At 45.7% G+C, this 23,056-nt stretch overlaps 1 protein-coding gene across 2 annotated transcripts in view; it reads right to left on the bottom strand.

Annotated features, from left to right (window-relative positions):
* Positions 1-260: 260 nt before the first annotated feature.
* ABL1 (ABL proto-oncogene 1, non-receptor tyrosine kinase) overlaps positions 261-23,056 on the bottom strand; it is a 77,148-nt gene continuing 54,352 nt past the window's right edge. For both annotated transcript variants that reach the window (XM_084219983.1, XM_084219984.1), the window contains exons 2-11: positions 22,861-23,034; positions 21,827-22,122; positions 16,482-16,754; positions 12,600-12,684; positions 12,059-12,236; positions 9,708-9,892; positions 7,468-7,620; positions 6,735-6,824; positions 6,234-6,398; positions 261-3,887 (exon numbers count right to left, since the gene is read on the bottom strand). In XM_084219983.1, the coding sequence (XP_084076109.1) occupies positions 2,188-3,887; positions 6,234-6,398; positions 6,735-6,824; positions 7,468-7,620; positions 9,708-9,892; positions 12,059-12,236; positions 12,600-12,684; positions 16,482-16,754; positions 21,827-22,122; positions 22,861-23,034 (3,299 nt within the window). In that variant the 3' untranslated portion in view covers positions 261-2,187. The remainder of the gene's footprint in view (positions 3,888-6,233; positions 6,399-6,734; positions 6,825-7,467; positions 7,621-9,707; positions 9,893-12,058; positions 12,237-12,599; positions 12,685-16,481; positions 16,755-21,826; positions 22,123-22,860; positions 23,035-23,056) is intronic.

Raw genomic sequence — 23,056 nt, 5'->3', positions numbered from 1 at the left:
AGGAGGTGATGACACAGTCTTCCTCTGTGCATCTCTTTTCTCTCCTGACTTTTCAGAGCCAGATCAAAGGAACATGGGAAGGGGCTGCTGGCCTGGCTCTGACCACCCCACTGTGCTGAAGGGCCACAGTGAACCACCCAAACAGGGAACTCCTGGTTTTGGATGAGGAGTCTAAGGGGAGTCAGCTGGGTTGGAAAAGCCTCACTGACAGACAAACACGAGTTTTCCTCAACATTGATTTATTTTTAAATATACTACGCAAGAGAGACTGGAATAAAAAACAAATCAAAAAAATGGAAATAGAGAGAGAAGAATTCAAAGTCATGTACAGAAACAATCTGTACTGGACTAAATTAAAGGGGAAACGACCCCCTTAAGTATCACAGAGATGAAGGACAGAGCTATTTACACACTGTAAAAAAGACAAGTCTACAAAAGTGTGTAATAACGAGATACAAATGTATAATATAGTGGCACAATATGTTATCAAAGTAAAAACAGTACCTCCAGGAAAGAGACAATTCAAGGGTTGGGGTTTTTCTTACATTTTTAAAGGCAGCCTGTGGCAGAAGTGTGTATTTTCTTTTGAACATTTGTCACATGTTAAGTCATGGTTGTTTGTGAGGGTGAGAAGTGGCATGAACACACATGAGTGAACTACTAGAAATCATATACAAAACAAACAGTTCCAAAGAGAACAGCATAAAATACAATTGAAGGCAATTAGTGTTTAAGATACATAAGAGGGGCCACAAGTTACAGGGGAACAGAAAATGGGAAAGGTGTTTTTCTCATGTTTGGAACTGTTAAGAGGAGTTAAATTGCACTGTTAATAGCCCTAAACCTTGTTCTTTCACTATTGTCACCAGTCACAATTAGTTCCCAGCATTAATTGGGAAGGTCACAGGGCCTTGGCAAGGAAGGCCAGGAGTCTTGCTGACAGCATGTTGTGGCAGTTTCCTCGGGAGAAGCACCCAGAGAAGTGTCTGCAGTCTCCACAGATCCTTGTCTGATGCTGGATGGAACCAGGCTGGCATGAGGGTAGGAATGAATGCTTTCAACCCCAGAGTCCTGGCACTGGAGCTCCTCCCAGGGGGTTTCAGTGGCACAGAAAGGCAGGCACTACAGCCCCACAGCTCTGCAGGAGGGCAGGGGCCAGGCTCCATCTCCCTTCACAAAACAAACAGCTGGAAATTCAGCTGGAGGCACAGCACAGCAGCTCTCACCCACTGTGAGGGGCAGGCTCAGCCAGAACAGCTGCTGGAGGCACAGCTGGACCCCGAGCCATCTCCTCCCACTGCCACCCTCCCAGGTGCCCCAGCTCTGTGACCCCCACCCCAAAGACCAGCCTGATTAGTGTCAGATGTCACCAGAGTGCCACATCCTCCTCCAGACCTTCTCCAGGCCTGTTCTGCTGCTGAGGGAGATCCACAAACAGGCTCCAGGGCTGTGACACCAGCAGGGGCTGCCTCCAACACCGCAAGCCCAAGCAATTCACTGGAGCTCAGCAACACTGAGAAACTACTGAAAACACAGAAACCAAGGGTAGCAGGTGCAATCAGAGGAAGAATTTGGGCAATCATCACTTGTAGCATTCTGTCATTAAACAAACCTTACATTAATAATTTCCCCCCCTTCCTTCCCAAGCACCAAATCTGTTGCATTAGTGTCAGGTAAATGTCAGACTTGGGCAAGGGCCACGTGCTGGGCAAACTCTCCCAAGAAATGCAGTGGGTATATTGCTATCCAAACACTCATCCTCATGTGCAGGGGGGGCAGAGGAAGGGGACAAAAATGCAGTACAAAGTCCTCCTGAGGAGGAGGTCATCTCAGAGTCCATCAGTCTGGCTTCAGTCTCAACAGTCTGTCCAGAACAATAAAATATTAATAAAAAGGCATGGTGTGACATCAGCATTTAGACTTGTAGTCCACAAGGCAAGAACTCCACAGATAAGACGATTACAAGTATATGAAACACAGGGAATCCGAGTCCAGAGGGTAGGAAGTGCCTCCTGAACACAGCCCTGCCCCTTGGAGCTGGGGTGTCCATTCACAGTCTGCGTCCTTGGCACAGCCCTACCCCCAGCACCCGCTCCTTTGTCAGTCCACACGTTACTCTCTCCACAGCTGGCTTTGGCCCATTGTGATTGATTCATTCACTTGTTTGTTTTCCAGCCTGGTTTCTTGCTACCTCTGAACGATGTCGCTGATTTCTTTCACCGAGCTGAGCAGTTTGCTAAAGTCCTGGGTGGCCGCGGGGCCGCTGCCAGCGCTGGCGGGGCAGATCTGGAGCTCCCTCAGGTTGTTCTCCAGCTTATTGATGGCCTCCCGAAAGGCAAATTTGTTCCTCATCTGCTGGATGGAGTCCACGTAGCTCACGCAGAAGGTGTAGAGGTTCTTGCCAGCCTCCAGGACGGCGCTGTGGCTGGCCATCTGCTCAGAGTTCTTGCTGATGGCGAGCCGCAGGGCCTCGGTGCTTTCCAACACCACCCCTTTGGTGATGGTGCCACTGGCAATCCTCTCCGGGGGCTGCCGGGTCTTCCTCAGCGAGACCCTGGTGGATATGAGGGGGATGAAGGCTGTGGATGATGTCTGGTCCCCGCCTGGGGCAGAAGGTATGGATGAGGAAGAGGCAGCTGGGGTTGCTGTGCTCAGCAGCAGCTTTGTAGAGGGTTGTGGCTTTGGTACAGAGGGGATCCCCAGCTTTTTCACACCTTCCCCTGACTGGTTTGGCTTGACAGCATCACTGCCTGCAGCCTCTCCAACCTGAGTCAACTGTTTGGATTTCGGCCCAGACACCACATCTGCTGCTGCTTCATGGCTGGGACTGTGAGAAACCTTCCCAGGCTTGGCAATGGAGGATGAAGACAGTGGGAGCGGAGGGGCTGGTTTCAGCTTCGATAACTTCCCTTTGTCCTTCCCTGCCGACTCCGAGGTCTGCTTGAGCCTCCTCAGGCGTGGCTCCTCAGAGGAAGCTTTGCTGGCCCCCACGAACCCAGCAGGGTTGGGTTTGGCAGCAGAACCTTGGTCCATCATCACAGTGGTACCTAAGGCACTGGATTTGACTCCATCATCCTTGTGGAGCCCGCTGGAGGAAGGAGGGGCAGCAGGCTGCCTACGGCCAAGTTTTGGTGTCAGGGTGGGAGGGCTGGAGCCAGGGCTCGACTCTGCATCTTTGAACACATCATCAGCAGTCTCTTCATTCTTCTTAAGCAGTCGTGGAGGAGGGGTCACTGTTCCCCTGACAGCAATGTCAGCCTTGGCCTCGTTTGCCCGCTTCCGAGGCAGTGCTGGCTTCTCGCTCTTGTGCCCCCCGAAAGTGGAGGAATCAAACTGGCGTCCCGTGGACTGCAAATCCCGAGGCAGAGTCACGGATTTCCACTCTGTGTCCTTGGCTCCATGGGGCACACAGGAGGCTGAGCAGGACCTCAAGAAACGCTTGCTGGAGTTGGAACTGCTCTCCTCCTCACCAGCCACCCCTCGGCTGCTGCTCATCGTGCTGGACTTCTTCCGTAAGTGGGGAGATAAGAACCCAGAGTTCCCAGCCACAACCCCGTTGGTGACACCAGCCCCATTGCTCGGGCTCTGGAACTTGGAGGGCTCAGCTGTGTCTGCCAGGGGGGCAATGAAAGCTCCGTTTCCAGCATCCCTGCACTCCTCCTCCCCGCCCGCCCTGCGCTCTGAGTGTCCGTCCATCTCCCTGAAGGAGCTGCTCCGTTTCGGAGGGGTGGGCGCAGTTTTCTTCTTCTTCTTGATCAGGGCACTGAAGAGGTTGTGCTTTTTGTCTTTCGGAAGCAGCCGCTCATCTTCATTCAAACTGCTCTCCAGGGCCACCCTCTCCTTCCGTGGGAGCAAGGGAGAAACAGCAGGTTCATGATCCAGGAGGTCTGCAAGGGAAAAGAGAAGTTTTCTGAGCGTTGCTCAAAGAGCCAGAATAACCCATTTTCTTACAGGATCAAACCAGTGCAGCACCTCCAAAAGGTGCAGGTTCTCTAAACAGACACAACTTCAGAGCAGAAATAAAGCAAGTGCAGCCACACTCAAGCCTGGACTGAACATGGTCCATGATCCTGCATCCATTCATTCCTGAAGTGGCTGCCAAACTATTTTCCCTGTGGGTTTCTGACTGGAAGAGTGACATACAAACACTACATGTTTGTGTTCAGATTCCCCTCCTCACATCTGGAGATTTGTCTAAACTTCATGCTGTGAAGAAGATAAATAGGAAGAAGCCTTTGCTTTAGTCCCTGTGCTATTGCTGTCTTTTGAATCGCTGACCCTCTGAATTAATAAGGCACCTCTGTAACCCACCTCCATCCCCAGGCTCCTCGTTCATTTTCCTGATGTCATCCTTTGCGGGGAATGGAAAGAACTGTTTCATGAGCAGAAATGGAGATCAAGATATGACACTTCAGGCCGTAGCACTGTGAAGATGCTCAGCTTTGTACAGCAGCAGAGAAAAGGGGCAGTGCCAGCCTCCTTCAGCAGCGCTGCTGCAGAGGGAAGCGATGGGGTGACCCTCTCTCCGCTTACAAGCAGTACTTAAAAATGAATAATGGTTTATAATAAATTCATAGAGAGTCCTGAAGGTCTCTGTGCTTGACTGACAGAGGGGCTCGTTCCCAGGCCAGGCACTCCAATGGCATTCTAATCCAAAGGAGGAATGCCTGCAGGGCAGCATATACATTTACAGCTTGACTAGGCAGCAAGAAGGGAGATGAAGCAGAGTCATAAGGAAGGATGCTTCTTAGTCACAAATTGGTGATCATCATGCTATGGGCAGGATTTTGGCTGGGGAATGGATTTTGGTTGAGGGCAGAGAATTTGGAAAAAAAAAATATTTGTGTGGTTTGAGAGGACAACATGTTTGCACAGGAACACTGCAGTTGCACCATTCCCATGGGACTCAGGGAGACCTGGACAGCCAGAAGAGCCAGACCATGGCCTTACTGAGTACAGACAAGTAGAGGTGCAGAAATCCAGAGAAAACTAGCAGCCTGCACTAAGGATCAGCTTCCAGCTGCTGGACTTGCTATGGAAACACTGACAATTGGAAGGGAAACTGCAATAAAACTTTATTGTGAAAAAATTTCTTCCACAGTAAAGAATGAAATGATTCCCAGCATAATGTTAAAATCATATTATGCCTGCTGTACTTTAATTTCTCAAAGCTCTCAAGTATTTAAATGAAATTATTTTAACTTCAAAAGCTTGTAATAATAGGCAATTATATTTCCTATACATGGTAAATAACCTTCCTGCCTGAGTCACTGATACTTTCTTTTTCCATCATTTAAAATCCCCTTTTTCCCTCCCCTCTGCCCAGATGTACTTTGGTTACTGACACATGTACCACTGGGTGAATCTGACATTACACAAAAGAGGTCAGTCTCATGAATGGTCAGAAGAGGCAGCCTCAACAGGAGCTGCAAAAAACCCCACTGCATTTCATTTTACATTCTTGTTTTTCAAGCATAGAGCTAGACACAAATCTCCTGTACTCATTCAGCCTTTTACCACTGCTTTTATTACCTCGGAATGGAAGGTAAGTGCCTGAAAAAACTGATTGGAAGTTTAATTTTATGGAAGAGTCTGTAAATACCTCTTTGTCCCTTGCTGAAATTATATTTGGTGCCTGCCAAGAGTAATACTCTTCTGTGCTGCAAGCAGAAATCTGGTAGGATGGAACAGTGAAGAAACCTCCCTTATGGGGCTTGCTAAACCCAAGCTATCACCCTGCTTTAAATTATGCAGTGTGGTAGTGTAAAGTGGCTTGAACACAGCAGATTACCCAGCACTCAGATGCAGTGGGAGATCCCACTGATAGCTCCTGCCAGGGAATGGGAAGAGGATATGATCAGAGAGCTCTGTGCTCAGGCTCTGGTCTTTGGGGAGCTGCAGGCAACAGCCATTAAGTTAAAAGAACTCCAAGGGCTTCTCTAAGCAACAGCAGGGAGATCACCAGTCCCTCAGCCAGTTAAGGATTCACACTCCCAGCTGCTCTGTGTATCTGGCTCCAGAATTAACAACCCACCTTTGCAAAAACTAATAAAAGGAGTTCTGGACCCAGGACAGCAAACTCAGCAGCCTGTCACCCAGAAACACAGCGCAGGTACAGAGAGATGGCACCTGTGATTAGGCACAGCTTTGCCTAAGTGAGGGCCTGGAGCTAGATGTGCATTTTGTTTCCCCCTGTATTTCCTGAAGGAATAATGACTTTAATTAAAACCTACCACATTCCCCCTGGCCTCGAGCATGTGCAGTCTCCAAGCCCTCGCTGGCATCTTTGCTTTCGACAGCTCTCCTCGATGTTCGCGTTTTGGTTGGCAACTCTGGGGCTTGCAGGAAATTGCTCACTACGCTCCTCATGCCCTTCTTTCCCAACTCCTTCTCCACCTCTGCAAGGCACAGAAGAAAAACAATCACTGCAATCAACTGAAGATAAAAAAACTAGTGCTCTCTTCGGAATTAACAGCACAAAAGAATAGCAAACAACACAAAACAGGGGTTCCTTGGAGTAGTTCAGCCATTTGGCCCTTTAAAATGAGATGTTTGCCCAGAAAAAAATACCCACATGTAAACAAATAACTGCTTTCCACAACATTTACACCAGGTAGTAGAACACAGGACTGAGTTTCACTGCAAAGCAGTCTATGAATAACAGCAGAGTTAAGGATGAAGTCAGCCCTGACCTCACCCCTGGTACTGCTGGTCCAACAGGGACCCAGACCTACCATCAGATATGCTGGATTCCTGAAACATCGTTTCAAAGGCCTGATGGATCTCAGCAAAGGATGGTCTGTCAGAAGGACTCCACTGCCAGCCTGAAAAAAAGCACACCACCACTCAAATCTTCCCTCCAGCAGCAGACACTCTCTCAGTACCCTGCACAAAGAGGAGCCAGAAATCACAGTTCCCTTCCAGTACACTGAGATAAAATACTGACGTGAAAATGTGATTTACAGGGCGCTGAGTGTCTGCAACCACTTTGGCTCAGTGACAGCTGCAGACACCCAGCACTCCCTAAATCAGGTTTTGGTGTCAGTGTGTGACAGTAGGTGCTGAGCACTGCTAGGGAAAAGTGCAGGGCACTGAGTCACGTACCAAAAGGCCACGGTGAAGAGTCACAGTCTGTCCTGCAAGAAGCCAAATGAAGCTCCTGCTTCATCCCTGGAGCACAAGCTTTTCTTTAAGTTGTCAGGAAAAAGGAGACAAAGGAAGCATTGAGATCCACAACAAATCTCCTCTCTGGGCCTGTGGGCTCCCACCAGAGATGAACAGCTGGTTTCATAGCATGTTCATCCTCTAGAGAAAGCACTTTTAACCAAACACTTCCACACAGCACTGCAGCTTCCCTGATACTGGCAGGGGATTCTCATGCCTTGTGGTACACAGCCAGACCCCTGCACTTTTATCGCACCCTTGCAGAGCTAAAAAGCAGCATCTGCAGGGCTAAGAAACACTTACATGCCCTCATGAGCTCATAAACTTTCTCAGGACAGCCTTCAGGACGCTCCATACGATAGTCCTTCTCCAACAGCTCATAGACTTGAGACAGGTCAATGCCAGGGTAAGGGGACATTCCATAGGTTGCAATTTCCCACAGCAGAACACCAAAGGCTGCAGTAGAGAACAAGAGGGAAGAAAAAATAAAAGAGAGAAGAAAAAAATCAATAAGCTTTGTTTTCATCTTGAATTTGAGAGGATGTTTAGTGGGAGTAGTCACTAAACAGTGCTGCACACTTAGACCAGCCCTGGGTGGCTCAGATCCCATGCTCAGCAGCAGCTTAAATGTTAAAGCAGCGTAACAAGGCTCTCCGTCAGCACAGACAAGTCTCCTGCGATATGACAGGGTAGAATTAGACTAATTTTCAATGTATCAGTTGTCTCCAACCTGAACGCCTTGAGATCCTTCAAGTCCTATTAGAGGCACAATTAAGAGACTTCACAGTGGATTAGCTGAAACTGCTTCACTGCTGCACTGCAGTCGCTCCCTCAGTGTGACAGCTCCTCTCATTTGCAACCTCTCCCTGGAGGACTCGCACATTTTAATAGCTCAGTGTTTTTGGGGTGCCCTTGTTTAGCTGCAGTGTGGTCTGGAAGGGGAATTTGGGAGGCAGCAGCGAGAGGAAACTTTCAGCAGTTGCTACCAATGAGATCGGTGAGGGTGAGACATTTTGGGCCTGGGGGAAGCTGAATAGGAAAAGGGAGAGCACAAAAAGGGTCTTGGAACAGGCATTCAAGTGGCAGCAGTCAGTGGGGATGCAGGTCAGCAGTGGGGTCAGGCAGCTAACCCAGGAGTCAGGCACACAGAATAAACCCAACACCAGTTCAACAACCTGCATGTAATTAGTTCAGTCACCCTATTCTGTTCTTAACCTGAAGAGAAAGCGATTACAATTCTGCATAAGTAAGGAAATCACATCACATTACATGGCAACGCCACCAAGGGCAATTTACATTAGACATTTCTGTGCACAATTTTCTTTGATTGCTGTCTTGAGGCAGTGAGGTGAAAACATCTAAACCCTGGCATGCCCAGCAGCAGTCCTGGCCTCTGGGGACAGCTGATCTCTGATGAGATCCCAAAGTCCACTGCCCCAACTCGGCTTCCTGAGGTTACATTAACCCTAACTAAAGATAGCCCATATTCCTTTGGGATCTTTCCTCCCCCAAATACTCTGTTATTGAAAGGCACCAGGGATCCTGCAGCCACCACAGCAGTACAGCAACATCCAAGACTGTGGCAGACACTCAGCAGCCAACACCACACAGAAACCCAAGGCAGCAGGAACACCTTGGTCAGCAATCACAAACTCCTTGGGAGGCTGTTTTGGCTTTTCCTCCTCCATCTACAAAACACTTTACATCAGCCATCTACCTAGAAGTTTCTTCAACAAAAAAACTTTCTCTGCACATTTTCCCCCAAACTGCAGAAAACTTCATCTCTGCCTCACTACTGTCTGTTGGTTTATACATAGAAGATGCTCAGGATATCATTTTCCAAGTGCCTTTGGGACCACATTCCACAAACCTCTATCTCATGTCACTGGGCACTTTTGAGAATTTGACCAACAGCTATTGCAGAGATATAAAACCCAAAGAAATGTACTGATAAAAGTACAATGAGATTTTCTGTGGTCAGATTTGATACAATATAGCTCAATTTAGCTAAGTCTACTCTTATCACCAGCACTTCAGGGCTCTTCAATAACCATTTGTCATCAAATTTTCCCTCTGCTTCTCCTCATCTCATTCCAAAGATTATTCCTTTAAAATGCAGAAAGACAAGCTTGGAGCTATCACTAGACAGATACACACATAATTATTTTTTTTAACATAAAACGAACCAGATTCTTTACTCCTTGAAGTAGTTAGAAAGTTTTTGCCTATATAATAATGTATCACTTCACAGTCCTGTGCCAGAAGTAGCACTGTTGCACTTCAGCCCCATTTCTACATTTCTATAAACACCACAGCACCCTTTACTTTTCATATTTGCCAAATATATAAAATCAGGTAGGCATCCTCTGCTGAGACTGCCTAAGCAGAGATCAGCTCCTGCACTCTGACAAGCCCACAGAACAATGTGGCTCAAGCCAGGGAACTTGCTGCTCTCCCTCCTGAAATGTTCCACAACAGCCTCACTTCCCAGCCCTGGAAAAGAAGACCATCACCTGCATTCATTTGCTCATGCAAATTCTTACCCCAGACGTCGGATTTGATGGAGAACTTGTTGTAGGCCAGGCTTTCTGGTGCAGTCCACTTGATGGGGAATTTTGCTCCAGCGTGGGCTGTGTAGGTGTCACCCGTCATTAACCTGCTCAGGCCAAAGTCTGCCACCTTCACCAAGTGGTTCTCCCCTACAAGGCAGTTCCTGGCAGCAAGGTCCCTAAAAAGAAGAGGCAAAAATAGGCAATGAGAGAATTCTTTACCATCTCACTTTTAGCAGTGGCAAGGCAGCCTGCTGTTCCCAAAGAAACCTGGGCCTGTGTGATTATTTTGATGCAAATATTACACAGAAATTCTGGAGTTACATGCACACACATAAGAGGGAAAGTTATTTTCCATTCCCTCTTCGTAAGACTGTCATCCCAAATTTTTTTTTTTCCTTCTAATTTGAAGTGAGAGCTTCAAGAAGCCCCCTCACTTTCAATAAAAGCTGCCACCCTCAGGATAAAAATATTTCAAAGAAATGTCAGTGCTCAAGTTATCAATAGCTGGGGATGAGCACCGAATAAACTGAGTTTCAATTCCCCACTTCTTGCCCACCTCTGTAGCACTTCAGTCACCCCAGCCAACACCAGCCTTTCTCCAGAATTCCTTTTCCAGTTTTTGCTTAAGGACCAGGATGAGCTCCCAACCCTGCATTTCCTCCTCTCAGGTGGTACCACCTTTCACAACACAACTTGTTCACAACCAGCATTTGGCCTTTGCAAACCTGCTGGAGCCTCTGCTATCAGTGCTGGCATTTTCAAAGGACTGGGCAAAAAGCAGGTTTAACTTTTTCTCCGCACTTTTTTCCACCACTGGCCCCACCCTGGCAGGTGAGAGATGTGCACATTGCATTTGCCACTTCCTTGGCTTGTAAATGCTGTTTGCATCCTTAGAAATGCTTCAGGAGGATAAAAATGTAAAGCACAGAACTACATTTCTCCTAATATTAGGTTTTGTTAAAAACACTTTTCTAGATTATGTCACATTGAACTAAAAATTGATTGTACCAGGAAGCTCCTGTGAGATCTTTAGATATGAGGCAGACACTGCTGTTTCTGTTGCTTGTTCTGCTCAACTGGAATAAATTAAAAACCAGAAAAAAGTACATCTTACTGGATGCCCATTTAAATTTCACAGTGTTTTTGAATGTACCTTCTTATCAATGCTGATTACTACAATGTGTATCCAAATAAAAGCTCCTCTCCATAATCAAATTCCTCCTTCTTCCTGATTCATTAAATGAGGTCAGAGCACAGCATTTGAATCCATGGATGTGAATTGTGACAACACTCTCCAAATAATTGGGTAGGTGGTTATGGGGGTGGCTGATAAGGAAAAAAGCTACTATTTATTTTAGATAAATGGGTCATCAGGAGTAAGAGGAAATGAAATGAATGGCAGAGAAGACAAATGAGATTCACACAAAGGAGTTTTTAAAGTTTACTTCCTGCGGGCTGAAGCGACAAAATCCTTTCAACAGAGCAAATCAAAGGCAAGAAATTTTAATTGGCAGCATCACTGTTCAATTTATTGACTGATAGCAGCATTTAACCAGGCCTTTCAAGCAGCAAAGGCAACTCATTGCTTAGAAGAGCACCTAGAACTCTACACACCATCTTCATATTTGTCTCTATTAAAAAAAACCACGTGCTAATTTCACATTCCAGTTAATTGGGCAGGAAAGGTCACGCTACAACACTGAGAGCATCTTGTACAAAGCTCAGGCACTCTGGAGCCCTGGTGCAGGATGTGTCATTACATTGCCAGGAGCCCATTTCTGCAGACAAGGAACGCAAAGCTCCAGCCATAATTGCAGCACACTTTAAAGGTCAGAGTCCCTGAGACTTTTAAGACAGTAGAAATGCTTATTAAAGTGAATACACAATCTGGACAATAGCATGGAACAGTCCCTGCAGTGGAAAACAAAGTGAAGCAAACAAGAAAGAACAGGGGCTGGGGCGGTGCTGGGAGGGTGATTCTGTTGCGGGGACCTGCACACATCCAGCATCACCCACTGCAGCTGGTTTGAAAGGCTGTTAGAAACAAGGAACTGGCTTATCTGGTCCATTAAAAAGTCCATTACTTTGGCTTAAATTCACATTTCAGGCCTTGCCCAAAACATGTAAGTACTGATGTGTCTTTCACCTGCATCTACTTCAAAGGCAAGAGAAAAAACCCAAGAGAAAAGCCATCCTTTGGGCAGGTTAATAGACTGTGCCAGATTTGCACTAGTGTGTTAAATATATGACACCAATCAATGCTGTGACAGACTGAAAGGGAGGAAAATACATCAAGGATTGTTCTGTGCTCAAGATTCAAGGGTGCTCACTGTCCTGCCTACCTGTGGATGAAGTTTTTCTTCTCCAGGTACTCCATGGCTGAGGAGATCTGAGTTGCCATGTACAGTAGCACCACAGCATTCACCTCCTGCCTGTTACACTCCCTCAGGTAATCCAGCAGGTTCCCATATGTCATGAACTCTGTGATGATGTAGAAAGGAGGTTCCCTTGTGCACACCCCTGGGGAACAACATAAAGTTGACAGTGAATGTTGGAGAATATCAGTGAATCTTCAGGTTTCATCCTCAAAGGCAATTTGTACCTTCAGAAGGCAGAAAAATGGGGCTGGTGGAAAGAATGGATTCTGCTTGGAAGTGGTTAATAGAGGGGCTTAATTTTCTGCTTCAGCCTCTGGCAAATTAAACATTAGGGAGACGAGATCATTAAAAATCATGTATTAGTGGTACAAATTGTGAATTTTGCCAGACAATAAGTGTCTGTATTTAAAGCCTTGCTATGGTAAGCAGCTTATCTGCTCCTTAACATCCATATCACTGCACAAGGGTTTAGTTCAAATCCCTCTGCTTGGTATTTATCACTTACCTAATAATTGCACCAAGTTCGGATGCTTGATCTCCTTCATTACTGCAGCTTCTTTCAAGAACTCTTCCACCTCCATGGTATCCTCCTGCAGAACAATGGCAAAGCTTTGGCAAAGTCAGTGTACACAAAGGAGAAACAGATTTTTATATGAGGACACAAAAAGAACTGCAAACTGACAACATACGCCACAGTTCTCACACAGTAATTTTTCCCTGTAGACACAACACAAAGCCAGGGAGTTACAAACATTAATTTTTTGTATGATTTAAAAAATACATATTTTTGTCATTTTCATACTAGCTGAGCTTGCTGGGGCAAGAAAATCCATATCCCTTTTGTGAAGAGTCTCTCACAGAACACTCGGGAGCAGAAAAGGAAAAAATAAGCCTGTTCCTAACAGGAAGAAAAAAATAACATGAAATAAAAAGTACAGAAAAGGAACAAGAACGAACATAAAAGAAAGGATACACCACAATCAAATGCTTGAAAGGCTGCTGAAAGGCAGGCCCTTGTGTTCACTGGGCAGGAACAAGAAATCCCTCTCTCAGTCAGGGAGGCACGACCGATGGCAGCCGTGGTGTGACTGAAAACCTAAGGTTCATTTCTGGCATTTAGAGCCTGACCCATGACGTATCCATTCTGGGTAAAGGTGTCACTACCAATTTGTTGGGCACCATAAAGTTACTGGGCATAGCACAAAACCAAGGAAGATACAATCTTGCTCAAAAGGCATATTTTTCTGAAGCAGATACGCCCCAAATGGCCGGAAGGTCATTTCAAAGTGGTGCAAAAATACAGATCTATTCCTAAAGCAATGTTTCTTTCTATATCCATATTTTTTTCAATGCTGGATTAATGTTGACAGGCTACATGGACAAAGTGTTTTAGGGAAGGATTGGAAAGGATTTACTGCTGCTGGTGAGAACGATAACAGTGGGCTGCCACTGTGAGATCCAGCCAGCTCCCTGCTCTGCACTTAGCACTGAGAACATTTTTCCAACACTTCCATTCAATAATTTACTATTCATTGCCAATTAGCTTGATTGACAGCTGCGATTTGCTTAACACACTGTCAAAACTAACAGGCCAAAGGTCCTTGTGAGCAGAACCTTAAACTGTTCTCTTTGGCAAAGGAAACTGGGTTAATAATCCAGGTTGCAAAATTATCCTAAATATTACTTTGTCTTACTCATGCTACACAAACCTTGGAAGGTTTGTCCTTTGCATAGCTGCTCCACATTTTGAAATTTCTTACCTCTCAGTGACCATATTAATAGGAAGGACACTTACAGAGAACCACTGTAGCAATGACCTCTCTGAAAATCTGATCTCGTGGAAAGGACCAAGCTTTAACTGGCTTCCAGCTCCCACAATACTAAACCATGGCAGAAATAAAACAGTTCTGGCTATCCAGCATTTTTCCAGCACAGCACAGGGCCATGCCATGGCACTAAGGGACACCAGGGTTACATGTTGCCTAATTTAAAACACAGGCTTCTCTGCTAGGGAAAAAATAAAGGAGAGAGAAGGAAAAAAAAAAAAAAAAAAAAGAAGAAAAAGAAAAAAGCAGTCCTAGGGGGAGCAGATCCGAGGTGAGCAGTAAGAAATGTGCTGAGCTGACCAGCTCACAGCAGCTCAGCCATTAAATTGCCCTCAGGAGAAGCAGCTGTGGCCAGAGTCACAACTGGCTGCACTTGGCCCAGTGCAGGTCACAGAGCTCCCTGTCCCCACGGCCACTGCCTGGCGCTCCTGTCCAATTTGGGGGTAAAACCACAAATTCAGAGTGTGTCTTGTTATAACAGCCCCTGATAAATACTGTGTCCTGTGCAACTCACAGAGCTGCCAGGGATGGATTTTAACAGGCAACATCTCATAACCAAAACACGGTCCTGCCCTCTCCCATTAAACGCTGAGGAACAGCGTGTGCTGCTTCCATCGCTTCTTCTCCAGTTCTGTGCCAGCCATGAGCTATCTTTAGACACTTGACAGAAAACTGAACAACAAATGAGTGTTCATAAGCATCATTATTCAAAAAGATGCTGGGAGGACTTTTTTCTTCCTCTCTCTTTTAGTCTTCGCTCTCCTTTATCTTTCTTATAGAGATATCTGAGGTAGAGGGGGAAGGAGCAAGAAGAATCATACAAAGTTTTGAAAAACATTCTCTCAAAGGAAAATAAAATGAGTCATCTGAAGATTCGGGCAGAAGCTGCAAAAGGCTTGTTTTTCCCAGTAGAACTGGGATATAAATGTGATTTTAAAATGTTTCCCAAAACTTTGAAGAAAGCTATAATCCCACCTGTCAGGCAGCAGACTAATGGATTTAAAGAAGGTGGATTATAAATTTGCTTTTAAGGATGGTTTTAGCGTACATAATTGCAGGCTGAAGTGTTTCTCAACTCTCTTCCTGGTTGTTCTTACACTCCCCAGTGGAACACACTGCTCCATACTACATTATGAACCACTTTTAGTCGTGTTTCATTAAATATTTATTTATTTGAAACAGACATGGTCTGTATTAAGGTTTCTCCTTTGCACAAACAGATTTGATAGGATAACATGCAGCTTGTTTTTGCTGATGGGTGTTAGGGAGATGAGAATGAAAGCAACTTCAGTTTGGAGCAAGATGGGAAGTCTGAAAGCACCAGGAATCCTCACACTGCAACCAGCAGCAGGAAGATGTTACTGCAAGCCGTGCTCCAGGGGAGAGCTGAGCTCTGCTCAGTGTGAGCAGGTGTTGTGCTGAGCCTGGCCACATCCCAGCCCACCTGCACCGCGGCGCTCCGAGCAGTCCCGAGCAGGGACAACACTAGATGTCACTCGCTCCCTGCGCAAGCTGCACTTGGACTCCCCCGCCGGGAGCAGCAGCAGGAACCTCCAGAGTACAGAAAAGGCCAAAATGAAAATACTTTCTGCAGCCATGGCAACCCAGAAGTACTGAGGCAGCCGCTGCTCGGAGAGCAAGGAAGAAATATTTTCCCCAAATCAAGGAAAAGTTCTTCCCCTGACACTGAAGCATCTACACAGCTCTCTCCACTTCAAAATTTCCATTGCAAAAAACCCAAAAGAAACAAACGAAACTCTCGGTTCTGTTTGTTTCTGCAAGACCAAACCACGTCCCCATTCGAGGAGAGAGAACATGGTGTCAAGTTTGCATAAACTCCTATTAAGCAATCAAATGCAATGCGTGCAGATGGTGCCAGAAGATCTCAAGACAGTTTTATAAACATAGATGAATTAAAAAATGACCTTATGAACTCACAGAGCACTATTTGCATTTCAAGAGACAAGGAAACCAAGATGCAGAAATCAGGGAGCAGAGCCAGAAACAGAACTGATTATCCAGTTCTTCATTAAAGCCACTTATGAATTTTAATACACCTTAGCTTGCATACCATTTTTCCTCCTCTTGTGTCTTTTGATAAGAAGCAGCTGTGAACAGTTGCTTAAGACTCTCAGGTACATAGGGAGCTTGTCTTTTGGGAAAGACGCCACATAAGACAGAAAATCAAAACACGTAAAGCCTCCCTGAAGCACAGCCTTTGAATTTTATGTTGACTGACTCACAATCCACAGTTTTCTTTAATACACCAGCTTGTGTTGGTGTGTTCATCCGTGAACAGCTCACCTCTACCACACCCTGAACACGAGACACCGTGGCACTATTTACTTTTCTAAGGTTTCATCCATTCTCCAGTAAAAACTGTGCTGTTAACATCCTCCTTTGTTTAGATACGAGTGTTACAGGTATCACATAAGCCGTAAGAGGATCAAGCTCTTTTAAAAATATTCTGGTTCCACCCTACTGCACTCAAAGGGAGGGCCACCATCAATGCAAACACAACTAGACATGAGGGCAGGCAGCCAGCCTGAACTTGCTCCTACCTTGAGAGTTTTCACAGCCACTGTCAGGTTGTACTTCTTCCAGACTCCTTCATAGACCTCTCCATACTGGCCTCCACCCAGCTTGTGCTTCATGGTGATGTCGGTGCGCTCGATCTCCCACTTGTCGTAGTTGGGGGACACGCCGTAGATGGTGGGCTTGTTGCGCTTGGGCGCCGGGTAGTGCAGCGTGGTGATGAGCCCATCTGCCACCGTGGAGTGGTGATGCACCAGCTCTGCCAGGGTGTTGAAGCGGCTCTCTGAAGACACATAGAGCTGGGAACCAAAGAGGAAGGGAAAAGCTCGTTCAGGTAACGCCCCTCGGAGGGCTCGTGCACAGGAACTGCATCGTAAAATCGTGAAAGCAAAGTGTGGTGCTGCTTCTACTCGAGCCATGGAACTGTGAGCTCCACAAGCTCTGTAAGCAGCTCCAGAACCCAGGACAACCAATGCTTACATGGGAAAGGCATGGATTCAGGAGAAAATACATGCACTTTGCCAAAACAACAGGGCAGAAATGGCTGCAAATAGGCATGCTGTTGCTTGAGATGACTTTTTTCAAAAGGCTGGTCAGTGGGACATTTCCTAGAGAGTATGGGGGGGGTGGTCACCCTCAGTGTCTCAACTTCACTAGTACTGTTTGGGTTCCGACAGTTTCACCTGCCTAAATTCTCCCTGAAGCATCACTGGCAAACCAGAGCTTTCCCTGCTTTAGGCCTGAGCTTCTGCAGAGGTTTAGCATGAAGTCAGGAGCTGGTCTGCTCCATCCCTGTGATGGGCACTGATCAATAGCACAGAAGGAAAATCATTACCACTGAATGAAAACCTGCTGTGAGGCATGATAACCCATATTTGTTACCTTCTTAACATTGATACAGAAGATCCATTTTAAGCCTAAAATCCTGCTAAAGATAACAGACAACTGATTCCCTCCCATCAGAGCTGTGTGTTTCCAGTTTTCATCCTCAAGCCCAGCCCTTCTGCCAGGCAAGGTGAACAAAGCTAGAAATTGAATTATTTGAAAAGTGCTGGTTACACCTGAAGGAGACAGGGAGAAATATCTGCATCAACATGCATTTTGCATCATAGTCTAGCCTAAAACAAAGAAGACAGAAGAGATCCATTTCTCACAAAGGACCAAGGTTTGGCAAGGGAAAAGCTTGCAGGAAGAACAGCACCATGTTAGGCCACCCAAATTCCTGTCCACTCCACACACTAGACCTACTGCTCACATCACATGCCAACAGCTATGATCAAACTTCCCAAATGCTTCTGACATGCTGGATGTACACTCAACAGTTTCTGCATGTGCACTGGCCATCTGTTTGGGATTTCAGGAGGCTGGAAAGTTGATAGGGCTGCCATGCATCCAAAAATCCCAGACTTAGGGTAAAATTCTGCTTCTTCCACCTAGACAGAATATTTGAATGCAAAAAGAAAATGCATCTCTGAAGCTCCAGCAATAAGAGAGTATCGCCAACAAAAATGGGAGCTGCATTTGCAAGAGAAAAATTGTTTGCAAGAAGGGACAAAACCACCCTCAAACTTGATTAGTCTTTTTAATGAAGACTGGAAAATAATGGCGGCCTCCTGGGGAGCATGTTCACAACTCTCCACCAGAATTAATCAGATATTCTTTCGATATCTCATTTCAACACTCTGGCTAAAAAATCCCCCTCAAATGAAAAAAAAAAAAACCTACAAAACCTACAACACTTTTCATGATCAAACAGGTGCAACCACCTGAAAACCAGATGTTCTCAGAACAGAAAAGTGACAACTTAAGAGGCTGTTACAGCTGCTTGGTGTGAGTGACCAAGCATTAGCCAGTACAACCACAATTTAGAACAAGCCATGCCTGTTTGGGAACGACTTGAAGTACTTGCAGTGCTATGAGCAGCTCCCATGTTACACTGAGAATTAAAATCTAAAAATATGGATGTAGGAAAAGCTGAACTCTAGGATTACTTGGAAGTATTAGGGAGGCACGGAGAAGGAGGCTCCCCCATGGTTTTATGACAAGTTATATCTCATGAAAATTAGAGATATCTGTATTTAGTGCGACAGACTGTATGATCCTGTTACAGAAGGAGAAAGAAGCTAAATAAATGGCCAAAGATTTTAGAGAAGCTGTAGGAGGATGAGGACAGAACAGGACTGCCCTGTCCAGGCCACAAAAACAACACTTCATGCCTTAACACTCATGAAATTTTCCATTTACGTTAAGATAAACGTCCACCAGTAAATGTCTTTATTCTGTAGGCAGGTTTTTTCTAACCTCTCACTGATGACACTCAACAAAAAAACCATGGGGTGCTGCTGAGTTTTACTCTCACAGAGATGACAGACCCAGCACCTGAGTTTTGTAGGGACTCAAGTTTGCTTGCTGGCTATGTTGTTGACACATTATTTGGTCAATTTTTGTTTATCAAACAAAACCATAAACACCAGTCCTGTTTCAAGGGGCTCTGCTTGCACAAATGGACTGCTCATCTGCACTTCTGCCACCAGACCACATCTCTTTTCCTTGGCTGGGGAATTTTGTACAGGTGGTTAAACTGGCCTGCGCTAACCTCAGCACATCCTGAATCCACTGGCACTCCCACTCCCCTCTCAGCAGGCAAAATTGAACATCCACACCAATAATCCATGGAGGTTCAAGTCTGCTCCAATTCAGCCACTGGAGGATCCAAGAGACTCAAGCAGGACCCCAGTCCTGTTTCCTTCCTGCTGAGGACAGCAGGATTTGAACTGGCAGGACAAGGCTATTTATTCAGTTGGGTTACTCAATAGAAGGCTTTCCCTCAAGTACTATCAAGTCAGGAAAACCAAGGCCTCTGTACCACAGAAGTGGTTTATCAGATGACTGGCTGCATTGTGCCAGCCAAATAAAGAAAGGTCACTTTTAATACCTTCCTTAAAAAAAACCCAACCAACAAAACAAAACATTAGAGGGTGGTCCAAAATAATATGACCCAATAAAGTGGGAAATAAAGAAAAAATTCCCAGGGGAATTTTTTTTAAGCTGGCCAACCATTCAATATAATTTGTACTAAAATTAAGATGTACAAACCTCTGATCTCTCTAGTCCCTTCAATTTTCTCCCAGGAAAAAGGTCTGGGTAAGGCTTTGCAATGCAGGACACACCACTGAGCTGAGCAGCAGCTGCTCCATGTGTTCCTCTAATACCTCTTTCTCCCGAAGAGTGTTCTGTCAGGCACAGGATATGATCCCACCAAAGCCATTCATCCTTCTGCAGCACTGGGAGATATTAAATTCCCTGGACAGGCTGACTAATGATACAGCAGGCTGGGAGGGCCCCAGGTGCTCAGGGCAGTGAAGGTAAGAGCTTTCCTCCAGCACAGCCATGATCTGCTGCGAAGCTGGTAATAAATAGAGCGCGACACGAGCAGCTCAGAGCAGGACCTGCTCCAGCAGCCTCCATTCTGCAGAGGGATAAACAGGGATATTGGCTGTTTCTCTTCCTAGCTCCTCAGCTTTGACAGCCAGGGACAGGGTGCTGGAAGAGCACAGTGTCCCCAGCCCAGCAGCACATCTGCTGCTGAGATGTCGCAATTCACTGCCCGGCTCGTTAAGGCAAATTGAAACCGATGAGGTTTAACAGGCCAGGCTGGAACTGCAGCACATGATGCATGGACATGGCAAACTGCCCCTTCTGCAGGGATGCTGGCACTTGGCACAGCATTGGAGCACTGTGGCCACCTCTGTGCTTGATCCTGAAACACCCAAAAGCCACAGGTCTCGGTCACTGCTGCTGCTCAGTTTTGTATTTACAACTACCATGAGCTGCAGATCTGCTTTAGTGAATTGCTCCAATCTGTGCTTTTCCTCAGAAACACCAATGCAAGCAACTTTGTGGAAAACGAACAGTTAACCTGGCTAACACAGACCTGAATGGCTTACTGGAGCTCTGCAGAACTGTTTTTGTGGGATAAAAACAGCTCTGCTGGGATGAAAGCCTTCATATGCCAAACTCTATTACAGCTCAAATGGAGAACATGTGCTATCTCCTCACGGACACATGCTTATTTACACCAACCCAAGGAGTCCTCGGTTCAAAACGTTCACATGTGAGCACTGCTCATCTGCCAGCATCTATGGGAATAGAAGGAATATCCACTGCAGAGACAGGAGGAGGAATAATATTCCAGACTGCCATGTAGTCCTTGGAGTATCCTGCATGTCAGCACTTCACAGAGCTAATGCTGACCACAGAGGGTGTCTACATGGGAGGGAGAAGGAAGAATCAAAATGCCATAAGTTGGAAATATGTTGCCTTAAATAACATGGTCAGAATTGTCTCAGTTACAACTCGTTTGCTAAAGCAGACAAAAAGTATTTCATCACTGAATAAAATCCGTTTCTCTTATTGGAGGTTTCAGAGTGCTGAGTCTGATAAATAGGGAATACAGGGTACCGGTTCCCTGTATTTTCATACTAAAGATTTTGCTGTCAGCTTTGCTGTAAGAAGAGTAAAGGTCTCATAGGACAAAGGAAAATTGGGCACAGTGGGCTGCTACTATACTTGATTACTTTTGGTTTTTTTTCTTTTGAAGAAATTAAACAGCACAGAATCTGTCATCTATTAGATGCTGGCAAGAAGAGCCTCAGCAGCCATGCTCCAGACCCACACTTCAACTTCTGCACAGGATCTAAAGAGACACTACTTAAAACAGATTTGTTAAAAACCAGCATTTTCCAAATTCCAATGCCAGTGGAAATGTTTCCATGAAATCAAAACAAAAACCTGTGGAAAACTACACTTTTATGCTAACATTTCTCTGCAGCATCCACAAAGCACAGCATTGCACCACTGCTACAGCACACAACAATCTAGGGAAAAAATGAAGGAACTGGGGACAAAGCCCATATAAAAGTGAAAGTGCCTACCCGTCTCCAATGATCACGCTGAAATACTGTAGAGAAATCAAAACAGTAGTTAAAAATACTGCAGAATACCTCAGAAAGCATTCTGTCCCTAATATTTACAGGATTATTAGCAACAGGTGCTGACTTTTCTGATTTGACAGTCAGAGATTATCTTTTGAACATAAGGGACAAGAATTCTCAGAATCTCTTATTAATGATCTATTAGATTCTGCTCTGATCTAACTGTACTATTTTCTCCCTTAAAGAAAGGGATAAAATGTTTCTGTATTACATAGCTTTCTACAGGAACAGAACCATTTTGTCCCAGCCACGTCAGAATCTCACAGTTTACCATAACTACAGACAAGGAGCCCTGCGACCCGAGCTCAGAACCGCTCAGTTCGATTGCTACTGCTCCACCAAGTATCCCAGCGAGGTTTGCAGAGCCTGGAGCCTACCTTGCCGTCGGAGGCAGTGTTGATCCTGTAGTGGTAGACCCTGCCCTCGTAGCGCAGGGAGATGGATCTCTGCCCGGGGCTGCTCTCGCTCTCGCGCACCAGGAAGCTGCCGTTGATGCCGCTGCTCAGCAGGTACTCGGCGGCGTTCCGTGACACCGGCCCGTGGTACCACGAGTGCTTCTCCAAGCTGTTCACTGGGGTGATGTAATTGCTGGGGACCCAGCCCTGCCCGTTCTTGGTCTGAGCCTCACACCACTCCCCATTGTGATTGTAGCCCAGCACACGGAGCTTTTCACCTTGGGGAAGAGAAAATGGATTTAGACATGGCGAGCCTGGGAGTTGAGGACAAAGATAAGTTCTTTCTGCCTAGCAGATCATTAAATAATCTCCTATAAGAATAGGTATCTGACTCAGCAGGGAGCATGTGTTTCTCTTCAAGCTTGAGTGGATCTCTCCAAGCCAAATAAAGTCACATGCTTCAGATTTTTAGGCTCTCCTGCAGTTCTGCACCAGCTCCAATACTGCTCGAGTTTAAAAAATGAATCCAGCAAATTTTATCTGAACTGAGTTGGCTTGTTGGATTTAGGAAAGAACTGGAGTGGATGAACAATAAAAAATTAATTTCAATTAGGAAGGTAAGTAGATGTGACTTGGAGTACATACAGTGTTTTCTTTCTCAATCCTTCTGGTCCTTATATCTGTACAGCCATTTTTCATACAGGGACTGTGTTTTGGAGAACTGTGAAAATAAGAGGCCAGCCTCCAAAATCAGCTTAGTTTAATTTCTCAGTTCAAACTCTTGATCCTAATGGAGAATTTAGTTTTGACAGTTTCTTGCCCAATGCAATAAAAAAAAGACAGTTATAACCTTTAAAAAGGTCATGACTTTCTGAAGTATTTGTATTTGTTTAAGATGATTTCCCACAGTAAAAAAAATTCCACAGGGTTTGGTTTAAAACTTAATTATTTCACAGCAACTTTCCTTCCTACACCTTCTCCCACACTCCCAGTGGAATTCTGGCCAGTGACCTTACCTTTAGTTATGCTGAGAGTGTTGTCCCCACTCGCCACAAAATCATACAGTGCAACAAAGAGATGGGGGTCATTTTCACTGGGGCACGAGAGAAGGTTTTCCTTGGAGTTCCAGCGAGCTGCTTCGCTCAGACCCTGCGGCTCAAAGTCTGACACTACCGGTCTCTGAAGGGCTTCTGGAGGAGAAAGAGGGAGAGA

Source organism: Fringilla coelebs (assembly GCF_963513975.1).
Source record: "Fringilla coelebs genome assembly, chromosome: 21".
Lineage (NCBI taxonomy): Eukaryota > Metazoa > Chordata > Aves > Passeriformes > Fringillidae > Fringilla > Fringilla coelebs.
The sequence above is the reverse complement of the archived record's forward strand: the minus strand, read 5'-3'. Positions and strand labels throughout refer to the sequence as shown.